General features: G+C 36.1%; 1 protein-coding gene across 6 annotated transcripts in view; it reads left to right on the plus strand.

The window, feature by feature from the left end:
* MLLT10 (MLLT10 histone lysine methyltransferase DOT1L cofactor) overlaps positions 1-13,507 on the plus strand; it is a 125,176-nt gene that overhangs the window by 87,013 nt on the left and 24,656 nt on the right. For all 6 annotated transcript variants that reach the window (XM_057383698.1, XM_057383688.1, XM_057383708.1 and 3 more), the window contains one exon: positions 3,848-4,026. In XM_057383698.1, the coding sequence (XP_057239681.1) occupies positions 3,848-4,026 (179 nt within the window). The remainder of the gene's footprint in view (positions 1-3,847; positions 4,027-13,507) is intronic.

The following is a 13,507-nucleotide window of genomic DNA, read 5'->3' on the forward strand; positions in this document are numbered from 1 at the left end:
GTTCTCTGCAACTTCTGTGGGCCTGCAAAGTTTGCATTTGAAAAATAGCCTCTTTGACCTCACTTTGGTTATTGCTGAAGTTTTGACAAAATGCTAGGATGAGCAATCTGTGGCAGATATCTCAGATAACTTTCTCTTTTTGCAGTTGTAATAGTTTCAAATTACTCACCTACAAAAGAAAATGCAGCTTTAGGGAGACCATTTTATGAGCTTCCTAAGGGAGCAGTCTAGATGCTTGATTTTGGTCTACAGTAAACTTTTAAGTTTATTGACTARTTCACAGAAAAAAAGTCTAAAACACATATGTTTCTGTAATAGGAATGGACAGTGTATGGCTACAGAAGGAGCCACTGCTTGTTTTTGTCTCTTGCTGAACTAGGAATTTCCAGCATAAAAAGGGAATGTAAGCCAGCTGGATATTGGAGGGGGCTGTAGTACTAGAAAATAAGAACTGAGCATTTTATAACCACATACAGAAATTGTGGTGGGAAAGCTTAGTGTATTTGATGTCATGTGTGAGATAGAACATTGTGGAAATCCAGAATTTAATCCATTTTGTTAATTCTTCTGCTCGTGGAACAACTTACTTTTGTAATTTTGAATAGAACCACTAAAATTGTTCTGTGTGTCACTTGGTGTATATTACTAGTTTTGATTTGAGCCTGTTTTGTTTTTCACGATTCTTGAAGAGCTTTTATTACCCCTGTTACTGATTTTGTCATTCATTATGCATAAAGAATGCATTTTTTTGCCAGTCTGCATTATTGATGTATTCCCTGCTCTATAGTACTAGCTTTCTGTGCTAAGYAGGCCGTTATTTGTTGTCCAGAGATAAGTTTTTTTTTCAGTTGCCTTTTTGTTAAGGCTTTCACTCCAGCAATGCAGGCTACATGTGTGTTTTATCTGTTGGACCTGAAGTCAGTGTTCTGCAGCTGCRTTAGTGGTGTCACTACAGCCAGATTTCACCTGAACAGTGTTTCATATCCATTTCCACCTGGAGCTGAAGAACTGTGTTCTGGTTAAAATGCTGAAGATTGTATTTGACCGTGCTATTTATGCCTCTGGCAAATTGCACAGTGCCATTCATTACAAGTTACAGCTGCTTGGCTTTTCAGTAGTGTGGGAAGGACTTCAAGATGGTTTGTTTGTTTTAAACATTAATGTAGTTTACAGAGATTTGTTTAGATTTCCATTATTATTCCTTCCTGATCCAGAAGGTGATTTATCTCTTCCCAAACCCCAAAGGACAACTTAGTATGTTTGAGACATTTCAAATGTGTATTGTCTTGGCTTTCTAATATGATATAGACATAGTTTTTATACAGTTATTTTTGAAACTGTGAAAATCAGGAACTTATTTGAATGTTCAGCATACAGTTCTTGTTTGAATGCTGCATGGAATAGTGTCTTGGTTGCATGATTAGTCTCAGAAGGTGCATGTACTTTGTGTGAAGTAAGGGATTGCTAAATGGAAATACTTAACCCAAACAGAGTGCGCGGACAGGTCATATTTGTCCTGTATTTTGCAACAGCAACAATAGTGTTTCTAATACTACAACTGGCAACAGGTATTAGCTTACCTCATTCCACTGGCAAACTAGTTTGCTGCTTGTCTTTCTTTTGAAATATTTTTTTGCCTGTGATTTTGTAACTATCTGCTTGTATTCCAGAATTTTATTTTTAAGAGGAAGAATAAACCTTATCATTAAAATAGAAGCAGCAGAAGCTCTGCAGTTATTAAATATGTTAGATTTTTTAAAATTAAGAATAAAAAAAATCTACAGTAGCTTTGAAATTTTGGAGTTGTTTTCCCTTTCTAGCAAAATATCCTTCATTTTTAGTACTTGTCTCTCACCAAAAATTTTGTTTTCTCCTCTCATTGCTGTTGATGTTTTATGAGAGTGATAGTATTTGTGGTGATGAGCTCTTACCGTTTACTCATAGGTGTTGTGATATTTCATTGTTTTTACTCTTAAAATTTATGATTCCTGAAGCCTGATAATTGCTTGAGAATCTCATATTTTTCAAGAAGGTTTGTACATTTGTTTTAATGCATTCAAAAAACAAGGGTCAAATTTCATCCTTTTCATTAATTGGAAGTCATTGATTAAAAGCAAATTGAAAACATCTTTGAGGACCTGGGTTATATTTCAGTTTTTGTGATTGTAGTTATGTCACACTTAAGAGTAGACTCGGTAGCAAGGCTGTTTGTTAATCATGTTCATTTTGGTGGTGTGTAAGTACACATTGGGCAGGATCCATAAAATGTGCTGTCTAGTTAGATGACCCAGCTAGAACTGGAAAAAGGTCATAGCAAAGTGAACACTTCAAGGATCTTAACTGCTAAATAAGGCTGTAACTCTAGGTTTTGGGGATGATGACCAAAAAAAAAAAAAAAAAACAAAACCTGGGAGGGGGAGGTGTACTAAATGGGAAAAGATACGAAGGTCAGTAGAAGAGCAGAGCAGGTATGGAATTGCTCTATGATGAAGAGATTGGGGAAGAAGATAAGCCACTAACCTTGGTTAGGCAGGAAAAAAGTGTTGTCGCGATGTGTCTTCAGCTGCTTTTTCATATCTTCCTTCTCTACTGGGTCTGGCTGATTTTCTCTTCCGTTTTTCTTGACAGTTAATAGAGTCAGGGAATTTAAGATGCATCGGTGTTTGCATATTATRTGTGGGTTTGGATGATGTTAGTCTCTCTTGACTGCCTGTGCTCAGAGGGATATCTGGGTGGCAAGTGGTGTTTTAACATTGCGTATCTTCTTATTGTCACTGCCTTCTTCAAATCATTATTCGTATGAGTGACAAACTAGCTCCACCCTTTGCCTTCTAACTGGCATTTCAGTTCTGTTGCTTTTTTTGATCTAACCATGTTCATTCTACTTCTGTTTACTCCCTGTGGCACTCTTCCTCTAACTGCAGTTCAGTGCTACCATGCTTGATATTCCTTGGCCAGCTGACAGCTCACTTATCTAATGCACGTGGAGCCTAACGGTTTCATAGACAGGTACTACTTCTTGTCCTGGGCTTCTGGTCAGTAGGGTTTTTTTTCCCAACCTCTATAATGAACTTTACCCTGCATGTAGATGAACAGAAGTAATGGCTTCACAGAGGGGTATGAACTCTTCATGTTTAAATTGCTAACTTACAAGTCTGACTAATGTTAATGTGTTTAGTCGTTTATTTGTTGGCTATTGTAGCAGAAATGTTAGTCAAGCATTCATATAGATCATGGATGGAATTTTAGTTTGTGAATAAATAAAATACCACCAGTTCTATCGGCAAATCTGAGTACTTTGTCCTCAGACTTGCTGTCAATATTTTTCTGAAAAAGCAGAAGCAATCCTTAGTTGCCAAAATTACAGTTTTGGACAAATGTATGTTGTTTAGTGATATTTACTTTAAAGTTTAAAAGTATTTTTTTCCATTTGTGTGGTGTGTGTTCAGTTATATAGCCCAATACTTCATTCTTTACTTAACAGTAATACACTGAAAGAACAAACTCTGATAGCAGACTCAGTTGAAGGCAGGCATTTTAGCCAAAAATTCTGCCACTGTTAATGTCTGAGCAGTTTGTAATGCACATAAATATTTGATTTATCACACATGTTTTACAAAAACTTGAACTGAATCAATCTATTTCCCCTGAACTGTAGAATTAAATGACGAGAGCACTTTTATCAATCAGCATGGTTAGAATTTCTACACAGGAGCTTTCTGCATTACATATTAAGTGATCTTGTTTGTCTTGATTAATTTTCTACTGCATATTTACATGGTTACTAGTAAACAGAGGGAGGGGGAGAGAGAGAGATGCATGTAATCATTTTTGTAATTTTTTTCAGGTATTTTTAGCAGCAATGATGTAGCAGTATCATTTCCAAATGCAGTATCTGGCTCAGGATCTAGCACTCCCGTTTCCAGTTCTCATTTACCTCAGCAGGCTTCAGGCCACTTGCAGCAAGTGGGAGCTCTATCACCTTCAACTGCGCCTTCTATTACTACTGTTGTTGCTGCAACTCAGGTAAACTATCACAAGAGTTTAAGATAGAAAACCATGTTACTGACCTGCTTATTTTCAATGTTAAAAGAAACCATAATTTGTTTGGAAAGTAGGTTAATAAACATGATATTTGTTGTGAAACATTGTARTGGCTAGAAGTTTCCCATAATATTACACAGTCTTATTTTGTAGAGCACATAGATCTTTTAAATGTAGTCTGAGGAAGTGCTTAGTAATAATGACTTCATTATTACTACTAGCATAAATGCTGGTTGCATTTCATCAGTTTTTTATCAGAACATAAGAAAGGATTTTAAAAAGGAAAATAAGTAAAGTTTTCCGTGTTTTATGCAAAAATTATGGTATCAGTTAACGAGTGGTTTGTTTGGGAGATTTAACAAATGGACAAATAAACTAGCCCTGGTCAAGAGATGGCCAGGGCTGAAATCTTGGCAACAAATGAATGTTGACATTTATGTTATAGTTTTGTATTTGAAAAGTTATGTAAATKAAGATTCAAATTTCGTGTTTGATGGTGAAAAAATTGCAGAAGGGTGGCATAGTTGAAGTAATGATAATATTTTGTATRGATATAAATTGGACAAGAGTACATTTATCAAGATGAGAGAGTACGAAGTTGTAGAAAGTCACCACAATTTGAGTGTTAAGTATGAAGGAATACTACACTGTGCATGTTGATTTTATACTTCCTGTTTCTTTTATTTTTCATTTTCTGATGGGAATCTCTTACAATGAATGTATCAAATATAAACCTTTCTGTGTGCTTATTAGCAATGAAGTAGTAATTTAACTACAGTGAGCTAAGATAGTGGATATAACCTTGAAGAATTAAAATGAATCTTAATRTGTGTGTGTGCACAGGCAGGTGTGGATAGTGCACGGACAGCAGAAATACTATGTGAAGACCAACATAGATTATTACATTTCAATATCAAAGGGCAGTTTGTTCTTACAGATGGCAGTTCATATTTTTACATCATTCTTCTGGACTAGTTTTCTAAAGAAATAAGGTGCTTTCACCCAAAATTGAGTGACATCTCTTTTGCACAAATTGATAGAAACTACTTTAAAGAAATTAATTTAAAATGTGGTACTTTAGTAAGTTCTCTATTTTTTTCATTTCCAGAGATGTTCACACACTCTCACTGGCAACACTTAAATTGAATTGGAGTTAAGAGGAGGGGTTGTGTCATAGTTTAGTAGCAGATTAAAAGTTTTAAAAAAACCTAAGTAAGTCAATGTTAAGTTTTCACAGAGGAGAGGTTTGCCATCAGTCTTGGAGACACTGCCTTTTCTACAGCTCAGTGTATTCATAGATGATCTGGTGAAAGGAGGAGGAACACACACCATTTTTAYTGATTATGCTGGGTTATGTAGTGAGCCATTATGAAGATCAGCTGCCACAAACTGCTGAAAGACCTCACCAGCCTGTGTTGACAAGGTGGTAAGAGGACAAATAAAATCAATGTTAAAGGGAAAGGACAGTTTCTATTCAAAACAGATATGGTACATGCCAAAAGGGGTACAAGAAGAGCCATGGCAGTGAACAATGGCAAAGAACATCTTTATAAGGAGAGAGCAAATAGTGAGGGACTTGTGGCCTCAAAGAGAGACACTGAGATGGGATAAGACAAAGGTCTGTAAAATCAATTGACATGGAGAAGTTAAGTAAGCAAGAGTTGTGCACCATGACTTCTATTTGTTAACCTCTGTCAGAAGATAAACAGATTGAAAAAGCAATGGGACCCATATTTATGAGTCAGGAAGAGAAATACCATAGTATTTCCTTTCCTCATGTCRCAAAAAAAGAGAAGTATACCCTAGGAGATGGACCTTCTCTTAGTGTTTAGCTGAACTAGAGAGCCCTCCATAGGTTAACTGCTTAAAATTCCTGTGCTTCTTTTGGCTTTGTTTCTTGGGAGTTGCCTTGGGCAGGCTTTTTTTTTTTTTTTTCATCCCCAGGAAAGCAAAGGAGTTGTGTCTTTTGCCTCACTACCAAACTTGGTTTTAAATGGTCACAGATTTAGTTGTCAGGATCTTATTCACAGGTACTCCCATTTAAAGAGTCTTTTGGTCCTGAKATATACAGGGAGATTGAAATTGTGAGTTTTGGTTGACAGCCTTAAAGGTGAGCTCTTGTAGTTAAATTAACAAAGTCCACCACTGCTTCAGTGAGTCTTTTTTCAGTGCTTAAAGTCTGTACTAGTTTAAAGAGATTCAGTCAGGAGAGCCTAGTTTACCATGCAGGTGTTCTCCATTGAAGCAACCCGGTTTTTTTTCTCTTCCTCTACACCCCATCCCCTGTCCATTTAGCATAAATGACTGATTATATGTCAAGGGTTAGGATTTACCTACTTARTTCTGCAAAGTTTCATCAGAGTGCAGTCTGCTGATTGGGCTCTTGTGGGTGCATTCTCAGTGTTTACCCACCTCTTGACCATGGAAGTCTTCAGGTGATAGTGTGCTACTATGTTTCTTGTGTAGTGTCCTGATTAAAAGAAAACCATCATCCTAGGTTATAAGCGAAGGTAAGCTTGTACCTCTGTAGCAGCTAAAAAGTTGCAGTTAAAAATTTAGGTTTTACTTGAACTATTAGTTAAGAGAGCAAATGTGACCAAATCTTGTCCACTCAGTTACCTCATCATCTTAGAAGATGTGCAATCAGAAGAGTGCTAAAACATGGAATAGCCTCCCAGATGTGCTGCTAAGGTGCATCCTGTAAGATTTCAGCTGTTTTGTTAGATCTCTGTTGGACATTTGTAACTATGATTTTGGAGATATCATAAATTTGTCAATTTTTGAAGAATTTTTTGCTTGTCTCTTTTTTTAAAGAAAGGCTGTCTAAAGAGAAGGTCTTGGGAAAAAAAATGTTGCCATAGAATTAGTCTCAGAATTAGCAGATGTATTCTGAGTAGAATGGCATGATAGGCATCTAATGCAGAAAATTTTGTTCATAGCATTAAAAGAAGTGCAAATAATTGAAACCAACTGCCCTAAATTAGGTAATACTATTACGAAATACTGCTATTAAATTAATGCTATTCAAAAGGACAAAATAACTTCTGTTTTTAGTGACTTGCAGGTCYGTATAGAACTTTGGTGATTAAGACCCCAAAGTATTATGTTTCYTTCAACAACTAAACCATGCTGATTTTCAAGCTTWAAAGAAATCCCAACCTGAAAATCCTAGCTTTTGATTTTTTCGTTCTATTTATTGACTAGTRTGATAGTTTCCATACTGTGTTTTTTGTTYTTTTCTTTCTTTTTAAGACAGAAACACAGTATGGGCGTTGTTACAATCCCCTTACTGCCTCATTGTCTTTTCTCTCATGCCACTCATAATTTTTATTCCAAGCTAATAAATCCAGAAGACATTGTGAACTTGTATTCCATGCTGTGCCATAACTGAATCAAAGTTCTGATGTTCCTCACCAGGTGGGAACAGTGGAGTAGTAAAAATGCCAGTTGCTGGAAATGCAGATTTTTTTTGCATGTTGTTATTTTTTTTATATGTCTTGGGCATAGCCTCAGGTAGGTTACACTGCTTAATTCAATAAGKCTTTATTAGCTAACAATGCATTTAACAATTGCAAAAATGTAGTTAAAAAGTGATACAGGAGAGAAGTCCACATAAATACTTGCTCCTGGTTTTCCATTAATTGGTGCTCTTGACATGGTTGTGCATACTGCCTATTTTGTATATGTAACAGCAAATTGCTGTATCCCTAACTTGTGTCCTTTCTCTTAAAAGTGTGTCTTTAACTTTGATATGGTTATAGGTATGTGCTCTGTTATTGAGAAAAATCTCTTTCATTTGGAATTTGAATATCATCTTAACTTTTCCCTGTTAAGCCAGGTCACAAGTTGCACCACTTGAACATCCTGCTCTCAGTTATTATCTCAAATATTTCATAGTGCTTCATAATTATAGCAAAAAGGTTTGTCAGCCTGTTATGCTGTTCTGTAACAATTTGCTGTACTGCTTTTCTGATAAATTATTCTTAGTGGTTACATATGTTCATAAAAAAAGCAGTGACCTGCAATCCTCAGTAACTTCTGGTGTTGTACAGCAGGGTTTTGTTTTTATTTATTCAGTACTGTATAATTGAATGTTTGTTACTTTGGTTAGGATTGAGATTGAAATTGCTTGAGCTGTGTGTTCTTTTTGATGACTTAAATTAGTGAAATTACCCTACTAGTGCTCTATGGCCAGTTGTTTGTGGAGTCTCCAGGTTCTGAATGCAGAATCAAACTGCAGAAGTGGAAGTAAAGGTTTTGACTGGGCTTTCTGCAGTCATCGATTGTTAAAGCCATCTAATGGTTCAGACTGTATTGCTTTCAGGAAAAAGAGCGTTTAAATATCTGGTAGTCTTGTTTCTATAGTGCTTTTACTGTGAGTGGAAATGGCACGTAGTAGTTCGCTTAAATACACAGTCTTTTACTCTAAAAATTTGTAGCTCATCAAATTTTTGGGGTTGGTATTGTATGATCCAGTAATGTATGATCTTTACATTACAGTAATTGCAGTTTATTGAGAATTTTTCAGGATTTATTCTTATTTTGGAGATTCGGTATCAGATTTTCACTTTGTAGTTGACTCCATTCTGCTGTGGTGGTTTCTCTCTTGGTGACTGTACTGAGCACATCTCTGAGGCAGTTTCGAGCAATATTGCACATRCTTGTTATGAACCTCTCCTACAGATACAAATCCACAAGATTTTCTKCTGATGGGATTTTTTTGCTGCTGCTAGATTCTTGTTTTCTAAGCATATTTTTTTCTCTCTGCAGCTTCTGTTTTATTTTCTTCCTAAATTCCCAGCTCTTACTCTATGCACTGTACTTCCTTTGCCACAGAGTCAGATAATGAAGAGGGAATAGGACAAGAAGTATCTGTAACAGCAGTCCTTGTGGCTTGCACAAAGATACCGAAACCGAATAGTTGCCGTTTGTTACTCTTTACATCCAGGATTTGTGATGGCATGGTAGGTCCACTTCAGCATAGTGTAATGAACTAATGCCTCCAGGGTGCAGATGTGATAATTAGGAAGGTAGGTGCTGCTGCTCATTTGCAATTTTGAGTGAAAGAAGTCTGCTTTTTATCACTTCCATTGTCCCTTCTAAAATTCCTTTGGCTTTACTTGCCTTAGGAGTACAAAAGCATCGGGGTTTTCTTTAGCATTCATACAGAGGTGGTTATCCTCCTTTGTCTGATCCAGCTTCTAGGGGGAGATAAGACTTACTTTTTTCCAGGAGATTTGGAGTTATTTGTTAACAACGGAGGAATGTGAAAGCTAAGGAATCCTGAGATCTTTTCATGTTCGGAATGTAGGGCACATGATGTTTCAGATGCATTTGTCCTGTGGTTTTTATTTTCTCATTTTCTCAATTAATCTAGTCCTTAATTTTGGATTTCTGTAGTCCCCTGCTCTTTCTTCAAATTAGCAGTCTACACTATTTTTGGTCTCCTGTTTTAGTGTTTTTTTTCCCTTGTCATAGTTTAAGTCTCCTCATCATTTTGCATGCTATCAAGGGAACTTTCTTGTCCTTTTTATTTTATATTCTGGCACTCATGGGAAAATAAGTGAAAAGACAGGAAATAGGAACTCTATTCTTAGTTTTTGTCCCTTTCAACAGAGAAGTTAGGAGCAGTTTTGGGAACAATCTTATTTATATCTTCCACAACAGGAGTGSAATTATGAGGGAACTTAAAAGCGCATCTTAAATAAGTAAAAGTTTCTTTGCTGAAAATTCAAGTTGAGAGGTGTTTTTGCAGGTCTGCAGGAGGGTGGTTTAGGCATTTTCATGAAGCAGTAAAATGCACCTACCTGACTGATACTGCTTGCAAGTATACAGTTGCAAGTATAACCTCTAATTATGGATGTCACATTCTTAAATTCAGTATGGCCAAGGAAGATACTCCTTTGTCCACTTTTGTTTCCGAGCCTCGTTCAGAGGCTGTTTTCTGCTGATTTGGTTTTGTTTTTTTTTCGAAGGCAGGAAGGAAGAAAGGAAGGAAAAGTTTCAGGTTAAGCATAGGAAGTTTGCTAGAACTGGGCAGACTGCAGTGTTTTAAGGGATGTTTCTGGGTCATCGTTCCTGTGGATATTCTAGAAAATGGCAGGTCTATCAGCTATCACTGTTTAATCAACTTTTCTTTGATGAGTAGAATAAATACATGGGAAAAAAAMCCCAACCCCAAGTTCTAGGACTTCGGGGTGTGACAGATGTGAGCTGCATTAGACGGCTGTCTGCTTAAGTGAGTATCCTGCTCTGCTCCCAAAGATGCACATCACAAGCATGTGTAAGTTAAGAGTTAGTATGATACTCCTGCAGACACCTTTGGATCAGAGCATCTTAAAACTAGAGACTGACATGATCTCAACAAACTTATTTAAGCAATAATTCTTTTTTTTGCAGTGCAAAGGACCGTAGCCTAATTGTATTAAACTGCATTAGACATGTAATCAGAGATGATTTCCAGAATTTAAGAACTTTACTCTCTTTTTACATTTTTTTTCAGGCCACTTTCTGAAGTCTGTTCCTTGACATAGAAATCATTGAGATACTGAATGCCATAGGAGTTCTTAGGAAGTCCAGAGTGCAGATAGTATAGATTTCTGCTGCGTAATTGGTGGGTGCCCTATGGTGAAACCTCTCACCCCTTAGTAATTAGTCACTAAGATAAAGCATAGAGAACAATTAYGAAAATTTGTTAATGTATTGCTAAATTTCTCCAAAATAAGTAAGTTTTGTTAGTTCATTCTTTAAGTTTAGTTTAGACATTGTCAYACAGTGTATGTTGTTGGGTTGGGGGGGTGATGATGTTTGTTTTTTTGGGTTTTTTGGCTGTTTCGTTTTGGCTTTTTTGTTTGTATTGCCTTTAATACGAGTGATAATTGAAAAGATACTAACAAAACATCTGGAGATAATGATGTTGTATGGTTTAAGCAGCATGCTTCCAGAAAAAGGAAATTAGATGCTTACTGTGGTACTAGAATTCTCTAATCAATAGAAATGCTGGATACATGGAAACCAGTTAACATATTTTGAGTTACTATCAAAACACCTCTTGATGATAAGGTCTCCTGAAAGAGGCTCCTATCCACTGCATCAAAGGTAGAATATTAACATGGATCACAGGYTGTTCAGATGATGAAATTATTTGGTTCTCCTTATCTTGTAACTTAATAAAATATAAAAGGAAATGTCAGCACACACAGAACGCAAAGAAATAGTTCTTAACAGAGTATGTTGCTCATCTTTGGGATTCACTGCCACAGGAAATTGCCAGCCCTTCTAGATTTGTAAAGTGTACTAAATGCATCCTTCAGTATATTGTAGACATAGAGAGGTTTGATATTGTGGTGTAGGATGTTGGAGCAAAACAGRCTTTCCTTCCAAACCTACTGAATTGTATTTGTGTCGAACCCACTTCAGTTTGAGTCTTGCAAAATGAAAAATGTGAAAGAAYCATACTAGTAAAAGTTTTTCCATCAAAATTTTCTTGTTTCTCGCTTTAAAGCTGTTTTAATTTGTAGTTAACTTCTGGGCAAAACAGGTAAAAATCTAATTTTCTTTTCATTCAGTCTAACTGAGGATTTTTGGAGTGGGGGTGGAGGAAAGTAGCAAGGAGGAAGAATTTACAGCCAGAGGGAAAATTCYTTCTAACTTGTGACTCAACTAGAAGAACAAAGGAATCATAGTTGCAAGTAATCTAGTATTTAGCCCAATGAAAATCTTGTTTCCCTCTTGCTGCAGAAAGCTTCTCTTCGTGTAGATTTGTGCAGCATAGAGGTAGTCTGAGAGGCAGTTGTGTGGTTTTGCACAGTGCCGCATGCTGAGACAACTGCATCAATGTTTCAGTCTAGCAATAAATGTTTTCTGCCTTCAAGCTGAAGCTTATTTAGCTTGGCTTATCTGGTGCTGCTGTAGCAACCATCAGTCTCCAGGCAACTGAGGCACATTGACCTCTTCGTTGAACTGAGTGTAGCAGTACTTCAATATAGCTGCCTGAGACAATAGTAATGGTGTTGAATGTGAAAAGTGTGAAATATTCTAGTTTGTATGCAATGGAAATAATAAAACTACTTAGATGAAACTGAATGTTTAGGTGTTACTTGAAAAGATTTCAAGTGTACATGCTGCATGTTTGTTGTAAGCTGCAGACTTGGTTGCTGAGGCAGTGTCTTTATAGGCCTTGCATAAATGTTGAGGATCTTGCAAGAATTTTTGCACAGCAGCAATTCTGCTACTGAAGGTGTTTGTTTCATCACTTAAGTAGCAAAGACTATTGATGTTTATTTAGCTAGTTGAAATGTCAGTGTTTGTGAATAAGTAGCTGATTCTTTATTATTACTCTTTATGAAATTATAGATGATCTTGAAAGTAGTTACTTTTCTCTCAGATACATTTTTGGCCATATTGCAAGCGTATGKCTTTCTTTGGAATACTCATATAAAGAAAATAAATTCCTCTATTGATATACTGAATTCGTTGGCTAATAAAGTCATTTTTTCTGCTAGTCACTGTGAGAGTGAAATTGAGATTCCTCATATATAGATTAAAGTTCTTGAGTAAAACAGATTCTTGGCCAAGATAGTGCTTATGTCTATGTAGAACACAAACCGTTTAAGTGCTGTGAAGACAGAGGTAGATGGAAATGATAGAGCAACCAGCTAGAGGTAAAAGTGCTTTGTGCTGAAATGACAGCTCTGTTTTCAGYTAGGTCTGTGGAGGAATCCCAGGGTCTTATCTCTTCAAAGTCTGCTTTCAAAAACAACCCAAAACTCCAAACAAAACAAAACCCCAAACAACAAAACCAACCAAACGAAAAAGGATCTCCTAATGAGATAGCATTCTAGTAGTTTTTATACAAGTGTCTTTTTTATGTTTGGTATATAAATAAATATATTTTAATTGGTTAAMATTTTATGTAGTATCTAGTTAGTTAACATGAAAGAGAGGAGTAAACTGGTAGTACAGTTGAGGTTATAGTGTTTTCACATTACTGGAAGATAGGCCTTCTATCCATGTGGTTTTTAATGACTTTATGTGCCCTTGTTGTACACTGAGCAGAGGTATAAATTAGTTTCTGTAGGTGTGCCATTATTTTTTCATTTTGCCTTTCAAATCCCACTGTGTTTCCCAGTTGTATTCATTCATGTCTTTCTTGGAAAATACTTGAGTGCTGCTGTTTGAAGGTTAGATGGTTTAATTTAATTGAAGGATTTATTAGTACGTTTAATCAAAACAATTGATTCTCAAAGACAGTACTTGATTATTAGCTTGTTCATAAGCTGGAGTCTTCATTACAGCTAGAAGTTCAAAAGATTTCTTTTTGCTACAAACAGAAAAAGTACTAGTGATGTGAATATTGTATCCATAGCATGATGTCACAAATACAGGTTTCCTGACAGATGTAAATTATGACAATTTGTGCACTTGTAATTAATGTTCTTTTTCTTTTTGAAAACATTTTTTT

Source organism: Malurus melanocephalus, unplaced genomic scaffold (assembly GCF_030028575.1).
Source record: "Malurus melanocephalus ecotype Western Australia unplaced genomic scaffold, MMel_1.1 scaffold_14, whole genome shotgun sequence".
Taxonomy (NCBI): Eukaryota; Metazoa; Chordata; class Aves; order Passeriformes; family Maluridae; genus Malurus; species Malurus melanocephalus.